Source organism: Dermacentor silvarum, chromosome 10 (assembly GCF_013339745.2).
Source record: "Dermacentor silvarum isolate Dsil-2018 chromosome 10, BIME_Dsil_1.4, whole genome shotgun sequence".
NCBI classification, from domain to species: Eukaryota; Metazoa; Arthropoda; class Arachnida; order Ixodida; family Ixodidae; genus Dermacentor; species Dermacentor silvarum.
The window spans coordinates 60,862,311-60,880,490 of record NC_051163.1 but is presented as its reverse complement, the minus strand read 5'-3'; the positions used below and the strand labels follow the sequence as shown (position 1 = coordinate 60,880,490).

At 48.6% G+C, this 18,180-nt stretch overlaps 1 protein-coding gene across 1 annotated transcript in view; it reads left to right on the top strand.

The window, feature by feature from the left end:
• Positions 1–18,180, top strand: part of LOC119465773 (probable serine carboxypeptidase CPVL) — a 107,717-nt gene that overhangs the window by 81,328 nt on the left and 8,209 nt on the right. The window contains exons 5-6 of the mRNA XM_049657917.1: positions 991–1,101; positions 2,167–2,365. Coding sequence (XP_049513874.1) covers positions 991–1,101; positions 2,167–2,365 — 310 coding nt within the window. The remainder of the gene's footprint in view (positions 1–990; positions 1,102–2,166; positions 2,366–18,180) is intronic.

The window sequence follows — 18,180 nt, the reverse complement described above, 5'->3', positions numbered from 1 at the left end:
AAGGAATTTCTCGCAATGTCTGTAATTAGGTGACGCTCTCCAAACTTTTCTCACGCATAACGCATAATTTGCCACCGATTTTCAGAATATCAACTATGTGTCACGTTGAGTTTTTGCTGAAATTGCGGGAAATGCCTGCGCAGTTCGTGAAGTACACTTGCAAGAATTTCGGTGCATTTCATGCGCATCATGGCCCCCATTCTCTGCAAATATAAAATTGCTTCTACCTTCAGTTCTTTTATGGCCGCGGGGAAAATTTGCGACCTCTTCAATAATGCCTTTAAGCAGGCAAAAAAGCAAAGGTTTAGCAATTGTTATATTGCCCTTCATTAACCAACCCACATTTTAAATTTTCTGTGCATCACCGCTATAACATCGCGGTGATAACATCACGGATCTATAACAGCTTCGCTGTAAAAGCTTGCAGCGCAATGTTGCAAGCAGTGTGAATATTTAGCAATATATCAACTCTCTAAGCAGAAGTTGCTCATACTAACAGAAATGAAAGTTAGTTCTCTAAATTCCCCTTTATTGCGCTTTAAAACGCTCGTCGGCAATTGCACAAATTAATAAAACGCGGAGCATGCCCGCACCAGCAGTACTCGAAGAAGCTTTGTGTCAATTGAAAAAATTTAACAAGGGAACATTAGGGACAGCTTAAAAGAGACATCATGTGGGCGACAGAATCCCGACAATGAAAAATTGAGGTTAGGGGAGGTGAGGTGGGGGACAGGGGGTTTCGACATCTCCGGGGTAGGGGGGGCTCAGCCGTCATCCGGAAACTTCGAGGAGATGGGGAGGAAGGGCTCGAGTCCGCGAGCCCAGTCTTGATCGGCGCCTACGCTCTGGCGAACCATCTATTACTCCCTTTTTATTCTATTTTCCTCGCGCCATAATGAAAACCAGGAGAAATCTACAATGTGTAATTTTATTGCTGTGATAATGACCGTTGAACGTACTAAGAATCAGAATCGTTGCTTTGTTCAACAGGTTGCAAGTGTTGTCTGACGGACCAGTCACGATACTTCTAAGGTTATACAGCATGCGAACTACGCTAAGCTGGATAGTTCTACTTCTGCTCGAAGGCATAACATGTGAGAGGTAAGACGCAAGCTTTCTTTTAATTTTAATCGTCCTACCGTTGTTTCCTTCATATTGTCAATGTTCTTAGAGAAACAAAATGGCCAAGAAATATTGGTTTAAACTAAATTAGCTTTTTCTTTCATAAAGGCTTTATTGCAACCACTGATGAATAAAAGAAGTTGGAACTGTTGGATATTGTCTTGTTGGTGAATACGCTAGAAGGGGGCACAATCTCCAGCAATGTGAAGGACATAATTTGCTTTTGTCGCCATGCTGAAACACGTGTTTGAATTTTCAATAGGAGTCATAAACTACGGATTTTATTATACTCTGACTAATCTTTTGAAGCCAGCAAGCGAATATAAATGCGTGCACAGAGCTATACCAATAGTGAGATTCGGCGCTCTTTTGGGGTATCACTCTCCTAAGTTCATTTGGGCACACCGAGGTGGGCGCACCTGTAAACGAATTAATAGTCAATTTTCCGTCAGCAGTAGAGTATGCTGTGGAAAAAAAAGTCTTGGATGGACGTATTTTTCTTCTTGTGCGATGTGCGGAATCAACGAAGGTGGAAAACACGGACAAATGAGTGGTGCGCACTGCAAGATATATTCACGCGCATTGCTACTCGGTGATAGTGTATCGACACGTGTTATTGCCCTCGTTGTGGCATAATGATCACATAGAAGGCGACAAGGGTATAAGAGAAATTCAAGAAACACGGAACATAAATGTATGACAGCATGTCTTCCATACAACCACGGCTGGTTGGACAAATCGCACCTGAAGCGTTTTGACCGAGTGGCCGTGGTTCAGCTAACCGAGGCGGAAATTTCTATCGTGTGGAGTGTGCCATGAAACTATCTAATCTGTTCGAGTGACTTTTGCGAGCATCAACAACTTTTGGTATGGTTTCAGAGCACGCAAGAGCAAGCAACAGTGTAACTAAGACAGCCAAGAATTTAGCGTCTATAGGGACAATGGCTCAATAACGATGTTCTTGCTTCTTATTTCATAAGTACCCGTAACTCATTCTGGCCTCAATGGGCTTACGTTGACGCATCCTGCATTTTTTTTTCGCAGCACTGAGCCAACGCCGGCAAAAGACTTCCAATCTCTTTTTCTGACACCATACATCGAGGCATGCAATTACAGTGCCGCAAAAGCTGCGAGTGAAGTAAAGCTTTTTCAGAAGCTGGCCAATGTGACAGCTTACTCGGGATTCATCACTGTCAACGAAACATACAACAGCAATCTCTTCTTCCTCTTTGTATTGGCTGAGGTAAATATCCTCTAGTTTTTCATACCGTGCGATTGGTCTGGTCGAGAGCATGCCAGACTACCGAACACACACTTAATCGCAACGACCGCAACTTTCCCCACGTGTACACACATTGCTTACGTCACATCTTAAAGCCTACATAACCATACCATTTCCGCTTTCAACTTCATTGTGAACAAGGCTCCCGTGCGGGAGCCAAAACGTCTGATTATATTTTTTCAACTTTCGTGGTCGGTGTCCGTTTTAATTATTGTCATGCCTGTACAATATGTCAATAATAATTTTTAAGGTGATGCTTTTTTTTTCCGAACTGTGGCAGACTTTCCTAACCGGGATGGCTGGCTGGGTGCTCGTGTTGCTGTCTTCCAGAATAGCTCACGTTAAAATAAAGAATGTAATACGTGGCCGATGCTGGGATTGCGTACCCGCCGCCCAACAGGCCGACGCTCTATCCATTAGGCCCATATGATTTTTCCTTAATTTTTATCTTTATTGTATTGCCGTGCTTGACAAATTACAATAAACAAAAACTGGAAAAATATGGATGACAAGAGCTTGATGACAAGGCGGGCACCACTTTATATATATATATATATATATATATATATATATATATATATATATATATATAGTATCAATCACCATGTCAAAAAATTATTAAACTCAGGAGGTTGTGAGTGCGCAAATCTCGGCCACTGTGCAAGTGACTGTGCAAGTCTCAACGACCTTGAGAGGAATCATGACCGCGAATGAAATGCGAATATGTTACCAACGTTGAACTCAAGTAGAATCGTCAGAGGAACTGTAGTTCAAAGCTCATAGGTTCGTTATCTGGTCACAAGTGGATATGAGCGAGGGAAGATTGAAGCAATGGCAGAATGAAAGCAGGGGAAAGATAGGAATTAACGACTTCATCACAGGTGTACACGCATTGTAAGATAAACCAGTGATAGTCAGAATCATAGGTTCGAATAGATATAGTAACACATAATTTAATCGCAGCAGGCTAGGTGACTATTTGGCATCACATTGATTCGACAGGGATGCCAATAGTAAACAACATAGGAATGCAAATACGCTCGTGTACACAACGGTTTTAATTATACCCATTTGTACCGGGACCAGGCGCAAACGTGAAAAATGCGTAAGCTAACAACGCAAACAAGAAACGTTGAGCTGCTAAGCTGGGTGGCGGTCGCACTTTGATGAGGGTCAAATGGAAGAACACTCGTTTACCGCGCCTTGGGTGTACGTTTTAGAACCTCAGGTAGTCGAAGTAATTCTGAATTCCCCTTTATGGCGTGCCACATAATCATATCCTGGCTTGACATGGAAAACCATATCAATTTACCTGTTCTTAAAACAAGTAATGAGAGCGATAGCATCCAACTGGGCTTAAGTGTTGGAATTTTATCTAGTGCTTACAATTCGTGCTTCCACACGTTTTCAGCACTGCGATAATTTTATTGCGAAAGCAATTATATTGACACTCCAAGCGGATTTCTGCCCTCGTCGTCGTCGTCGCCGTGAGGGTCCGTATAAATATTAAGGGTGATAAAATCGCCGCCACGCGCCGTATGCTGTGTGTGCGAGTGAAATCTCCCCACGTGAAAGAAGGAAAGTGTGAAGGCAGCGCGAGAAGGAGAGGGTGCGGCTTCTACTCTGCCAGCAACTGCGTACGTTTCTATTTTGCGCGGCTGTGGGCGGTCGCGCTAGCCGTATCTTCAAAGCGATCTGCACACGGCTCCTACCTTTGTATGCGCTGTGCTGTCGCCGCTCAGTTTCCGTTGAAGCGATAGACCGCATGAACCTTCGCTCTCTGCGGCGACCGCGCTTGCAGCCAGCGTTTTGACAGTGGTTGTCTTTGGTCATCGAGTGTGATCTATTCATGTTTGCTGAATGAAAAACACAAAAGGTTTTTATGCTGGGCTGAACCGAAAATTTGTTCCATGTACGTACCTCACTCCATCATCATCACGCTTGCTTACTGGGATCGGAGATTGATAGTGCTATTTACTTCGCGGTTTCGTGTAGGATTAATGCATGTGGCTTCTTTTATATATACGAACGAGACTCCCGTGCGGTAGGCAAAACGTATCTTGATTTCTAATTTTTATTGTCGGTGTCCAATTTTCAGCTACTACAATGTCTCCTCCCGACCACATGGATTTCGGTCAAACTCTACATTGAATATATATATCGTAACTGAAGCTTTGTTAGCTCAAAATGTGATGGTCGGAAAGCGCCACCAGAGATTATGTTCTGGAGTTACCAAGTGGCGAAACCACGACTTGATCATTAGAGACGCCTTAGCGGGGGACTCTGCATTTTTTTGTCCACCTGGGGTTCTTTACCGTGCACCCAATGCACGGTACACGGGCCGTTTTGTATTTGGCCTTCATCAAAATGCAGCCGCCGTGGCGGGGATCCAAGTGCCTTAAAGCTGCCTGAAGGGCAATCCTCTCATCTTCGTAAGCTGGGCAGCCACACAGAATGTATGTTTCATCTTTTATTCTACACAACAAGTGTTGCGATTGACACTGTCCACCATTCTAATTACGAATGAGTAGGCGTTCGCGAAGGAAACTCCTAGTCCCAGGAGGCACAGTATGTTTCTTCTCGTGGAGTAAAAACAGCTAAATGTTGTAAGTTCATATTGTCACGTAGTAGTGACGCTGAAGAAAACAGTCGTAAAACAGTGTACGACGAAACGGGTTGTTTATTGGGCGAACCTGTGCCCACAAAAGCAAGGTACACTCAAAGCACAACGATAGCGGCGAACACAGTCGGCGATCGTCGAAAATCTGATCAGCGGCGAAACGCGTCGGCTTTTATACCTGAGTCATCGAAGGTTCCAGATTAATCCCTGATGCCCGCGTGTCTTCCAGAAAGTTCTAGACAATTCGCGTCGCTCATACAATCAGATTACATGGGCGTCGGTGACCACAGACGACGGATAGAAGCATTGATAACGTCCGAGAAGCTTCTAATGCAGGCGCGTCCTGCGCCGAGCGATAACGTTTAACATTTGTCAGCCAATGTTGAAAGCGGCCACCGGTGAAAGATAAACATGTGTACGTGTCAATACCCTCCCCTTAAAAAGCATCGTCCCGATGCTACAAACAAACACGAAAGCGAAAACAAAACCATGCGTAATAAACAAAATAACAAAAAACAATAACAAAGTAACAAAGTACCTAAGTTTGTCAGCGGGCGAAGAAAGGCTTAAGACGCACCACGTGGATGACTTCAGGTCGTGCCCGGCGCCGCTGTGATTGCGAAATGCCGTCTTGCACGACCTCATAGTCCAGTGCGCCAATACGTCGGGTGATCTTATATGGTCCGAAATAGCGACGTAACAGCTTCTCGCTAAGTCCTCGTCGGCGTATCGGAGTCCAGACCCAAACACGGTCACCGGGCTGGTACTCGACGTAGCGTCGTCGAAGGTTGTAGTGTCGGCTGTCGGTCCTCTGCTGGTTCTTGATGCGCAGTCGGGCGAGCTGTCGACCTTCTTCGGCACGCTGCAAATAGGTGGCAACGTCGAGGTTTTCTTCGTCGGTGACGTCCGGTAGCATGGCGTCAAGCGTCGTTGCCGGGTTCCTTCCGTAGACCAGGTTGAACGGCGCCAAGTGCGTCGTTTCTTGCACGGCCGTGTTGTATGCGAAGGTCACGTACGGAAGGATGGCATCCCACGTCTTGTGTTCGACGTCGACGTACATTGCCAGCATGTCGGCGATGGTCTTATTTAGGCGCTCGGTGAGGCCATTCGTCTGCGGGTGGTAGGCGGTGGTCCGGCGATGGCTTGTGTGGCTGTATCGCAGGATGGCTTGAGTTAGTTCTGCCGTAAAGGCAGTACCTCTGTCGGTGATGAGGACTTCTGGGGCACCATGACGCAGGAGGATGTTCTCAACGAAGAATCGGGCTACCTCGGCAGCACTGCCTTTGGGCAAGGCTTTTGTTTCGGCGTAGCGGGTGAGGTAGTCCGTAGCTACGACGATCCATTTATTCCCGGACGTCGACGTCGGAAAAGGCCCCAGTAAGTCCATCCCAATCTGCTGGAACGGTCGGCGAGGTGGCTCGATCGGCTGTAGAAGTCCGGCTGGCCTTGTCGGCGGTGTTTTGCGTCGCTGACAGTCTCGGCATGTCCTTACGTAATGGGCGACGTCGGCAGGGAGGCGAGGCCAGTAGTATTTTTCTTGTATCCTCGCGAGCGTGCGGGAAAAACCGAGGTGTCCAGCCGTTGGGTCGTCATGGAGAGCTTGCAGAACCTCTGGACGCAATGCTGAGGGTACCACGAGGAGGTAGTTGGCTCGGAGAGGCGAGAAGTTCTTCTTTAGGAGAATGTCGTTTTGCAAGAAAAACGACGCCAATCCTCGCCTGAACACCTTCGGCACAGTGACGGTCTTGCCTTCCAGGTAATCTACAAGGTTCCTTAGTTCCGGGTCGGCTCGCTGTTGCTTGTGGGGGTTTCCCCGCACAGGTTCGCCCAATAAACAACCCGTTTCGTCGTACACTGTTTTACGACTGTTTTCTTCAGCGTCACTACTACGTGACATCTGGTGGAGGTGCTTTTGTGTCCATGCAGCGGACGCCCCCGCAAAGCCGCGACCAAAGCCCGAAACCGGAGGACGAGACCAACGTCGCCAAGGACCAGCGAGCTAGCCGTAGGCAGCAAGGACTTTTGCCAGAATACGGACTTCTTCCCGAGAAGACCACAGCGATCAAGGCCAAGTCAACGACCACAATGGCAGCCCCAGCGTCCCCCATCCTGCTGCAGCAACCTCGGGAGCCACCGACCTTCCGTGGATCATCAGCTGAAGACCCTGAAACATGGCTGGAGACGTACGAGAGGACCGCGACATTCAACAAATGGAGCGACGATGACAAGCTGCGCCATGTCTATTTTTCGTTGGATGACGCTGCTCGGACATGGTTTGAGAACAGAGAGACCACCCTGGTGACTTGGGACCTATTTCGCGAGAACTTCGTGAGGACCTTCACGAATGTCGTGCGAAAAGAAAGGGCCGAAGTTTTATTAGAAACCAGAGTGCAATTGCCCAACGAGAACACCGCATTCTTCACGGAGGAGATGACTCGCCTCTTCCGCCACGCCGACCCCGATATGTCCGAGGAAAAGAAAGTTCGGTTCTTGATGCGGGGTGTCAAAGAGCAACTATTCACCGGATTGATGCGCAACCCGCCCAAGACTGTCGCCGAATTTCTTTCCGAGGCCACAACGATCGAGAAGACGCTTGAAATGCGCGCCAAGCAATACAACCGCCGTGCCCTGACCAATTACGCCGATGCTCAAGCGCTAGGCGCCGACGACCTGCGCGACACCATCAGAGCAGTCGTTCGCGAGGAGCTGCAGAAGCTCTTTCCCAGGTCGCAGCCTCAAGTGGCATCTATCGCCGACGTCGTCAAAGAAGAAGTTCAGCGCTCACTTGGAGTTCCTGATGTGCAGCCGCAATCGCCGCAACCCCAGCCGGAAGCGCTGACTTACTCCGCAGTTGCCCGTCGTCAAGGCCCTCCTTCACGCTCGCACCAGGGCCCCATAACGCCGCAGTTCCGTCGCTCACCGCCGCCGCCGCAGCCAGCACGCCCGCCCGTCACCCAGCGCAGCTACCCGAGAAAGACGGACATTTGGCGCGCCCCCGACCACCGCCCGCTCTGCTATCACTGCGGGGAAGCCGGCCATGTCTACCGCCGATGCCCATACCGCGAGATGGGCCTACGAGGGTTCGCCGTCAACGCGCCACGTCCACAGCTTGGCGAGCGACCACGTGACATCGCCGACTACCTTGCCGGAGCCCAGTGGCAACCACGACGACCCTCACGCTCGCCGTCACCAGGCTGCTAAATCTCGCCGCATCGCCGCCTGTATGCCGGCCACACCCGGGGCCGATCTCCCAGCCCATACCCGGGAAACTAAAAGCAGCAACCGATGGAGGTGCGGTTGCTGTACGACGCAATGCCGAAGATCCTCCGCCGCCGACGACGACGACGATTCGCGAATCATCACGACGAGATATCAGCACGCCGCCTAGCAACAGCCTTGACAACACATCGCCGCCGAACGAAGACCTTCCGACGCGACGTAGCAGCAGCAGAGCAAGCCGACGCAGCCGTGATCCGACGCCACGAATCAACCGCAACGCCAGACGCCGGTCTACCGATCTAGACGTGCTCATCGATGGTCATAACGTCACCGCTCTCGTCGACACTGGCGCCGACTATTCAGTTTTCAGTGGCGCGTTCGCCGCCAAGTTAAAGAAGGTGAAGACGGCCTGGCAAGGACCCGATATACGGACAGCGGGAGGTCACCTAATAACGCCGGCTGGAATCTGCACAGCGCGAGTCACGGTAAACAACCGCACTTACCCGGCGAGCTTCGTAATCCTGCCGCACTGCTCCAGGGACGTCATCCTAGGCATGGACTTTCTAAACCAACATGGTGCAGTAATCGACTTAAGGTCCAAGTCGATAACGCTTTCAACACACAAAGCGATACCGCCGGATACAAGCATCAGTTACCATGCCTTGAATGTGCTTGAAGAACAAGTCACCGTTCCGCCTCGCTCAAGCGTAATGATTTCCGTCGGTACCGAAGTGTCTGCAGACATGGAGGGCGTCATCGAGGGCGATCATCACTTACTGCTCGACCGTGAAATTTGCGTCGCTAGAGGCATAGGTGAACTACGCGAAGGGAAAGCAAGAGTGATGCTCACGAACTTCAGCCACGAATATAAGCACATTAACAAAGGCACCACGGTCGCCTACATCGACGAAATAGTACAAGCCAGCAGTGCTTTCGCCTTCACGGATTCCAGTGCACCTTCAACGACGACTGTAGTACCTGAACCAACTTTCGACGTCAATCAGAACCTTCCCAATCATAAGAAACAACAGCTAAAAGCTCTGCTCCTGCAATACAAGGACTGCTTCTCGTCGTCGTCAAAAGTTCGACAAACCCCTGTCGCCAAGCACCGCATTATAACCGACGAATGTGTCCGCCCACTCCGTCAGAGCCCGTACCGAGTTTCGGCGCGCGAACGCGAGGCCATAAGGCAACAAGTCGACGAAATGCTACGCGACGACATCATCCAGCCGTCCAAGAGTCCGTGGGCGTCCCCCGTGGTGTTAGTGAAGAAGAAGGATGGAACCCTACGTTTCTGCGTCGATTATCGTCGGCTCAACAAGATCACGAAGAAGGACGTATACCCCCTCCCACGGATTGACGACGCCTTGGATCGACTCTACAACGCAAAGTATTTTTCGTCGATGGACCTCAAAACCGGCTACTGGCAAATCGAAGTCGACGAGAGGGACCGGGAGAAGACTGCCTTTATAACACCAGACGGACTGTTCGAGTTCAAGGTCATGCCGTTTGGTCTTTGCCCAGCACCTCCACCAGATGTCACGTAGTAGTGACGCTGAAGAAAACAGTCGTAAAACAGTGTACGACGAAACGGGTTGTTTATTGGGCGAACCTGTGCCCACAAAAGCAAGGTACACTCAAAGCACAACGATAGCGGCGAACACAGTCGGCGATCGTCGAAAATCTGATCAGCGGCGAAACGCGTCGGCTTTTATACCTGAGTCATCGAAGGTTCCAGATTAATCCCTGATGCCCGCGTGTCTTCCAGAAAGTTCTAGACAATTCGCGTCGCTCATACAATCAGATTACATGGGCGTCGGTGACCACAGACGACGGATAGAAGCATTGATAACGTCCGAGAAGCTTCTAATGCAGGCGCGTCCTGCGCCGAGCGATAACGTTTAACATTTGTCAGCCAATGTTGAAAGCGGCCACCGGTGAAAGATAAACATGTGTACGTGTCAATATTTGGGTCATTGGCACACAGGCTCCGGTTGGTGGACTCAGGTGCTTCCTATTTTATTTTTGTGACAATATGAACAAGGCCACCGAGTGGCCGCGCTGCATCCGTTGTCGACAATACGACCGATGTGCTTTCACATTCTCCATGTGCTTGAGAGGCAGGTTTTTCAGCACTTTCATTGCCAGTGATGTTGCAGTGCCCAGAAATCCACTGAAATACTGTGTCGTGATTTCTGTCGACCGCTTGATGGTTGTGTAATCTTGCCTCTGCCACCAGTTGTTAGTGTGGGCCGTGACACACAGCTGATAGAAATGATTGCGGCTGACTTTGAATAATATAATACAGGCCAGTGATTTGGTGACTGTAGAGGTAAATTAAGCACTGCGCTTCAGAGGGCAACAAGTTCGGAATTTGTCAATGCTATGACATGACTGATCTTCAACTTGTAGATTGACGTCGACAGAATAACTATACCTCCCCAGACGAGTCGGTTAGAGTCGAAAGGCCACCTTTGTAAATGTGAATACGATTGGAGTATGAATCATGCTGTAGATGCAGAGGCACAAGTCGGCAAGTCGGACTTCTTTCAAAATCCTGGAAGGGAGAGAGGTGCTTGTGCTTGCCGGAGACACCACAAATGACACGATGATCTTGCTACGTGCGTACAATTTTATGTAAGAGAGGAATGGTAGGTGGCTACAATGCTCGAAAATTTGGCCGCTTCTCTACTTTCCGAAAGCGAAGCAAGACGCTGAGACTGGAGTCCGGAAAGGTGTCGAAGACGAGTTCTAGGCATGTCTGTGGCAATATATGCACTGGTGGGATGATCCTTGGCGATGGTAAGGGGCACGACTATTGAGGCGTATCGCGGTAGACCCAGTTAGGTTCTAAGCGCTTAGGTTTGCATGGCTCTCAAACACGCGGAGCTTTGTTTACCGAGTGGTGGATAGCACCGGAGGGCTGTAACGAAAGAAACCCATGACTAGCGCTTAGTACAGCTGAAGCATAAAACACACCAACGGGACCGATGTGTAGGCCGCACGGGGGCTCCAGGAGAGGGTCGCTGTCGACAACAATCCCAAAAATTGATGGGGTTCTCTTACACAAAACAAGCTGGCCATTAATAGACACAGGGTGTCCAGTCATAGATTTTCATGTGAACTTAAAGCGCATTTCGCCGTTGAGGCACGGAGAACTTGTCTCTGAAGGTAAGCAGCAGTCACCGTTGCAGACTTTTTAACTTTGCGCGACCCTGAAGGCGAGTTTCTCCTGAAGCCCTCTGCAAATGTCATTTGCGTAAATTGACAGAATGGCAATCAGTGGCAGTGGTTTCGCTAACCAAAGCAGAGCGAAGTTGAATAAAACTGAGCTCAAAACGCCACCTTGTGAGACTCCACGGCTCGTGTAGTGATCGGTAGTTTCGACATCCTAGGCGAATACAAAAATGATCCTTTGGGCCAGGTAGTTCCGAATCTACGAAAAAATGCGGCCTCCAAGGTCAGCAGTCACGAGAGCGTCAAGGATGGCTTCATGAGAAACATTATCATAAGCGCCCTTGGCGACTATGGAGAGGTGTTTAGGGGATTTCTGTTGTTGAATCGAAGACACAAGAACAATCACATTGTTGACCGTCGAACGGTCACGTCGAAAGCCTGTCATCGCGTCTGGATAAACATTGCAATTAATTAATGTTCAAGAAACCAATTGAACCCCGTGAGGATAATACTTTTCATCAACTTGCCAACACAGCTGGCGAAAGTAATAGGCCGATACGTTGTTAGTGCTAAGGAATCGTTTCCTTCTTTTAGGATTGGGACAAGACGGCTAGGCTTCCATTCAGATGGAACAACACCGTAACTCCCTGAAAGTAATATTTTGCAATTGCCTTCTCCAACACGCACTTCTCGACGATCTTAGTGTAGAGCCATTGCCTTAAAGGGTCGGCGTTGTTGAAATGAGCAAACGCTCTGGAGAGCTCACCATAAGCGAGATAATGGTTTGCGGGTTTCCAACTACTTAAGAATGGTTTCAAACCTTCATTGTCTAATTTGTCCTTGCGACGACGTATTTCTTGGCGTGTGCGCCTGTCTTCCCTAAGGTCGAGAATCAACTGTTATATAGTTTCTCGGCGCCCCGACCTACTGCACGGATCCTTTCGAATCCAGTATGAATGGCTCTGCAAGTAGCTAACGATGAAGCAGTGCGTCGCAGCATGCATTGCGTCCGCAAGCACAAGCTATATGCTACGTGCAAGGTCGCCCTTGCATTCGATGTCCATTGAGGCTTCAAATGCGGACCAGTGAATTGTTTGAGAGACCATGGGTGACGGCGCACTGCTTAGACCTTTCAAAGAAAGGTAAGTCTAACCGTGGTAATTTGCACAGGGTTTTAAGTCAGTAAACCAGTGGACGCTCGAGGTAAGGCATTGCGACACCAAAGTCAGATCTATGCAGCTGCTATATGACGATCCTGTCAAGAATGTCACCCTGTCGTCGTTCAAGGGACAGATTATGTAGCCTGAAGCAGAATGTATTAGAGTCCTGTCTCTTAAGTTGGTTCTTGTACTTCCCCGATGGGGCCGATGCGCATTAAAATCTCCCGTGTTTATCGAGGGACCCGAGGTCCTCATCAAAATAAATTCAAGCCTTTTGCAGTGTAAATTACTTGATGTTTAAATGTAGGTTGTGTTGCGTATGAAAGAGAGATACTTCTTACGCTATCGCACACATGCTGGTTGTCTTCATCGGGAGGCACGATCTGGGCCTTGTAGGTGAGCTCTTTACGGACATAAACGCGGACTTTGCTACTTATGTAACACGTGGCAGAAATCATATCGTGATAATCTGAAGACATTTGACACATTTGGTTCACAGATGACTAGAACCGTGAAACGATTCACACAAACAATTTGACGAAAATCGGAAATCATAACATCAGCGAACATTATTTCATTGCGCGAACAAACGGACCTCAGGGACAGCATGGAACAAGGACAGGTACAGTCGTTACGGATCAATAAAGGCGCTCATTGGATGGCGTGGACAGCCTAGCCAACACAGTCAAAGAGACTGCAGAAAGGCCAATGCGGAAGGACCCCACGTAAGGTATAGTCGGGTTTTGTAGACAGAATGACCTCAGACTGCTACAATTGGATAAAGAAAGAGGGTTTGTCGTAATGCCGACGGGGAATTGCTACGAGAAGGTGACGGCTGGTGTCAAAAAGAACTTCAAACTTGTGCCAGTGAAAGCCGCAAAGATAAAGGCGAAGGTTGTTTCCATGTGCAGGAAGATGGAACTGTACAAACTGGCTACCTCTGTCAAGAAAAGCAAAGGCGATATGTTGATCGTGTTTTTTACGGCCAAGAGGCACGAACTGGATATCCCTTTCCGGTCTACTGTGATTGAAAGATGAACTTGGCAGAGCGAAGTAAGCAGGTTTCTGCAGAAGTGTTTATCGCACCTGAAAGTAGACAATCCATTTAGAAGAAGTCAGAAGCTGTTACTAGGTTCATGGAGTCGAACGACGACATTGGTCGTGCTTTTTTCATCGACATAGAGTGTTTGTTTTATTCTGTCGCACGCATTGTATTGTTTCAGGCTGTTTGAAAATGTATTGAAGATAATGGCGAAGTGTCTTTTCATAATTCTGCCGGGTTGATTGTTGATAGGTTTTTAGCGTTGCTTGAATATTAACTCAACTCTACCTTCATACAGTTTAAAGAAGATTTTTACGTGCCGAAACAGGGCATTTGCATAAGCTCTTGTGGTGCTCTCATCTTGTGCAATGCTTTCTTATCGGAGTTTGACAGAGCGGCAGACGAAGAGATCGATCGTGACCAGGTTGTTACTGTGTTTCGTTATGTTGATGATTTTCTTGTACTTTTAAAAAAGCGAGCCAGTTCCACGTATGTCGACGCCATTGCAGATCTATTGCACATCTTTCAGCGCCTTGACAAAGGGTGGACATTCACCCATGAACTAACAAAGGATAATAATATCCAGTTTTTAGCAACGCTATAACCTTCTGTGACAATCATGTGTGCTGGAAATATAACCCAAGGCCCCAAAAGAAATTGTTTCCCTACAATTCGGCTCATTCGAAAACGGTGAAGCGGGCAATAGCCACCCAATGTATCGTGTGAGCCTTAAGAAAGTCATGTGCACATAAAAACCAGGAAAGCTTTGAGAAGTAGATTGTAAGGTTAAAAGAAGCAGGTTTCCCGCTATCAGTCATTTCCGCTGTAGCGGAGGCAGTGAAATAAGATAAAAACATAAAACAATGTTAGTGAGGATGCAAGAAAGCTCAAATATGACAAACGTCAAGTTGTACCTTATGTTCACAAGACTTCCCACAACCTAAAAAAAGGTTGTGGAATGATATGGAGTTGAGGTAGCGTTCTTGGCTCCCGGCAAGCGCGCTGAAATATGTTCGCGCATAGGGAGAAGTACAGATCGGTTGCAAGGGTGCAATACAAAGCACACCAATTCCTACATAAAGTGCAGTGGGGGAGTAGTATATCAGATACCTGTATGAAGGGTGCGGAACAAAGCACACCAATTCCTACATAAACTGCAGTGCTGGAGCAATATATCAGATACCTCTATCATGCGGCAAAGTATACGTAGGCGAAAACGGAAAGGTGCGTGAATGTACGCGTGCGTGAGCATGAACTGGCAATTAGGAATTAAGCGAATGGGCATATTGCTGCCCACTGCTTGGCCAGCCCGTGTAAGCCGATCATGAAAAGAGTAAAGACTTTGTGTCACTGCCAAGATATCCGAACGAGAGAGCTACTCTAAGCGTACCATATAAGAAAGAAGAGACATGATTGTGTCAGCGACACGTCAGTTTATCTGCACAACAGTGAGACGCGGTTTATTGACGAGCCTAGGTAGGTTGCGTTTTGGAAAAAACAAAAAGTTTTTTTTCCGCGCACGCGCAGTGGTGTATGTCTGGGATGTACTTATATGTGGTCTTTGTGGAATAAACATTAGTTGCAAGTCTGCACCTGTCTTGTTTCATGCTGTCTCTGTGGTCCGTTTGTTCAAAACCCCAGAAAGAAGAAGTGTGATCGCGCAGTTAAAGAGTGTTCGCTAATATGTACCAAGTCGCCTAACAAGTTCTTAACTCATAACATCAGAGTTTACGAGAGAAGCTGGGCATACAGGCCCATGCTGTCGCACGAGAGCTTTGGAGCGTGTTAAGGCTTGGATGGGCTTGATGGAGCGCTCGGAAAAAAAAACCTTCTTTTCTTTCGCCTGCCTGTCTCCTGTGTTGGCTAAACACCAATGATACCTTCGCTATAGATCAATTCTAAGAGTGCGTTGGATCCACATACCCTTTTATTGCGATAGAAATTACATGGACACTCAAAAGCAGATTTCTGCCGTCGGCGTCGCCGTCGCCATCGCCGTCACCGTGAGGTTCCGTATGACGTCAATGGAGATGAAATCGTCGCCGCGCGCCGAACGCTGTATGTGCGAGTGAAAGGGCGCGAGGGGCGCGCGCTTTCACGGGGAGTGAACGCACAGCGGAGAACAAACGCGCGTTCTGCGCCGTGCTCGCTTAAGGGCTGCAGAAGTATATAGGCGTCTCTTTCCTCCTTTACAATCACCATATATGTAGAGCAAACGCGCCTTCTTCCAACGCGCGAGAGGCCGTGGGGGAGGGGGGGGGAGGGAAGGGAGGCGACGTTTAGCTGCGGCACCAAGTGCCTATTTATATCAGAGGCTCCGGCAACAGTCACCAACGCCGCACGCATTTTGAGCGAACGCGGGTAAAACGCCGACGGCGTCGACAACAGTTCTGCGTGTTGCCGGGGCTGCTGCATGTCCAAGTTTATACAGCTGATAAAGCTACTATCATTACTCCGTATAGCTCTCTACAAATTTGCTATCGCAATTGATGCTTCGCCTTTCAGGTGAAACTGCGACATTTTATATATAGGGGCTTTAGCCTTTCTTTTACTATGGCACCCCTAGCGGCAGGCGCAGGCTCTATAATAAATTGAGGCGGGAGTTTCGCGACCAGAAAAAGCTATTAAGGGACGCAGGCGCGAGGACAAGCGGGTGCGAGAGAGAAACGATATTACCAAATAAATGCATCACTATTTTGATGATCCAAATATAAACTCACTATCAGGGAGGGAGCAGTCTACCTGACTGGAGCAGTATTTTTTTATGGCGATAGCAATTATATGGACACTCCAAAGCAGATTTCTGCCGTCGGCGTCGCCGTCGTCGTCGCCGTCGTCGTCGCCGTCGTCGTCGCCGTCGCCGTGAGGTTCCGTATGACGTCAATGGAGATGAAATCGTCGCCGATGATAAGTGGTTCTTGAGGGAAAGGGAAAGGTTGGCGCTATCTTCTGCAGCCCTTGAGGGAGCACGGCTCAGCACAAGTTGTCGCAGTTTCACCCGAAAGGCGAAGCATCAATTGCGATAGCAACTTAGTAGAGAGCTATACGGAGTAAGGATAGTAGTTTTATCCGCTGTTCAAACTTGGACATGCAGCAGCACCGGCAACACACAGCACTGTTGTCGACGCCGTCGGCGTTTTGCCCGCGTTCGCACAAAATGCGTGCGGCGTTGGTGACTGTTGCCGGAGCCTCTGATATAAATAGGCACTTGGTGCCGCAGCTAAACGTCGCCTCCCTTCCCTGCCCCCCCCCCCCTCTCCCACGTCAGAAGAAGGCGCGTTTGCTCTACATATATGGTGATTGTAAAGGAGGAAAGAGACGCCTACTTCAGCAGCCCTTAAGGGAGCACGGCACAGAACGCGCGTTTGTTCGCCGCCGTGCGTTCACTCCCCGTGAAAGCGCGCGTCCCTCGCGCCCTTTCACTTGCACATACAGCGTTCGGCGGCGCGCGGCGACGATTTCATCTCCATTGACGTCATACGGAACCTCACGGCGACGGCGACGCCGACGGCAGAAATCTGCTTTGAAGTGTCCATATAATTGCTATCGCAATAAAAAAGAACCTTCTTTTCTTTCGCCTGCCGGTCTCCTTTGTTGACTAAACACCAATGATACCTTCGCTATAGATCAATTCTAAGAGTGCGTTGGATTCACATACCCTTCTTATTGCGATAGCAATTATATGAACACTACAAAGCGGATTTCTGCCGTCGGCGTCGCCGTCAGTTTCCGTATGACGTCAACGGTGATGAAATCGTCGCCGCGCTCCGGATGCTGTATGTGCTAGTGAAAGGGCGCGAGGGACGCGCGCTTTCACAGAGAGCTAACGCACGTCGGAGAGCAAACGCGCGTTCTGCGCCGTGCTCCGTGAAGGGCTGCAGAATTAAGCATCTCTTCTCCTTTCCATATATAGAGAGCAAACGCGATTTTTTCCGTCGCGTGAAAGTCTGTGGGGGAACGGGAGGGAGGAAGGGGAGGCGACGTTTAGCTGCGGCACCAAATGCGTATTTATATAAAAACGCCGCGCGCGTTCGGTGCGAACGTGGGCAAAAGGCCGACGGCGTCGGCAACAGTTCTGCGCGTTGCTGGTGCTGCTGCATGTTCAAGTCTATACAGCTGATAAAACTACTATCCTTACTCCGTATAGCTCTCTACTAATTTGCTATCGCAATCGATGCTTCGCCTTTCGGGTGAAACTGCGACCATTTTTTGTTTTTCTGAGATGCCAAACCACGCTATCTATGCTGGCTGTGGATGTAGCACCTCCTTTTCCATACTATCACTTTGTCTCCGTGAATAGCAAGTTTTGTGATACAATCTTTGTGGACGATGCTGTGCAAGTTACATAGTATAACAAAGCTATATGAGTGGGCATGGTGAAGGGTCAATTAAGAGTGCAAGAAGTGTGTTTGTTGGCTTGGTACAGAAGCGTTTTTATTTGTTGAGGGACAGCTTCGTTAAACATTGCAGCAAATTAGCGTTCGCATCTTTAGGAAATGTAAATATGTTTATGCAAGAATGCTTTGTTTGGCGTAAATAAAATGCCAAAGATTTATGG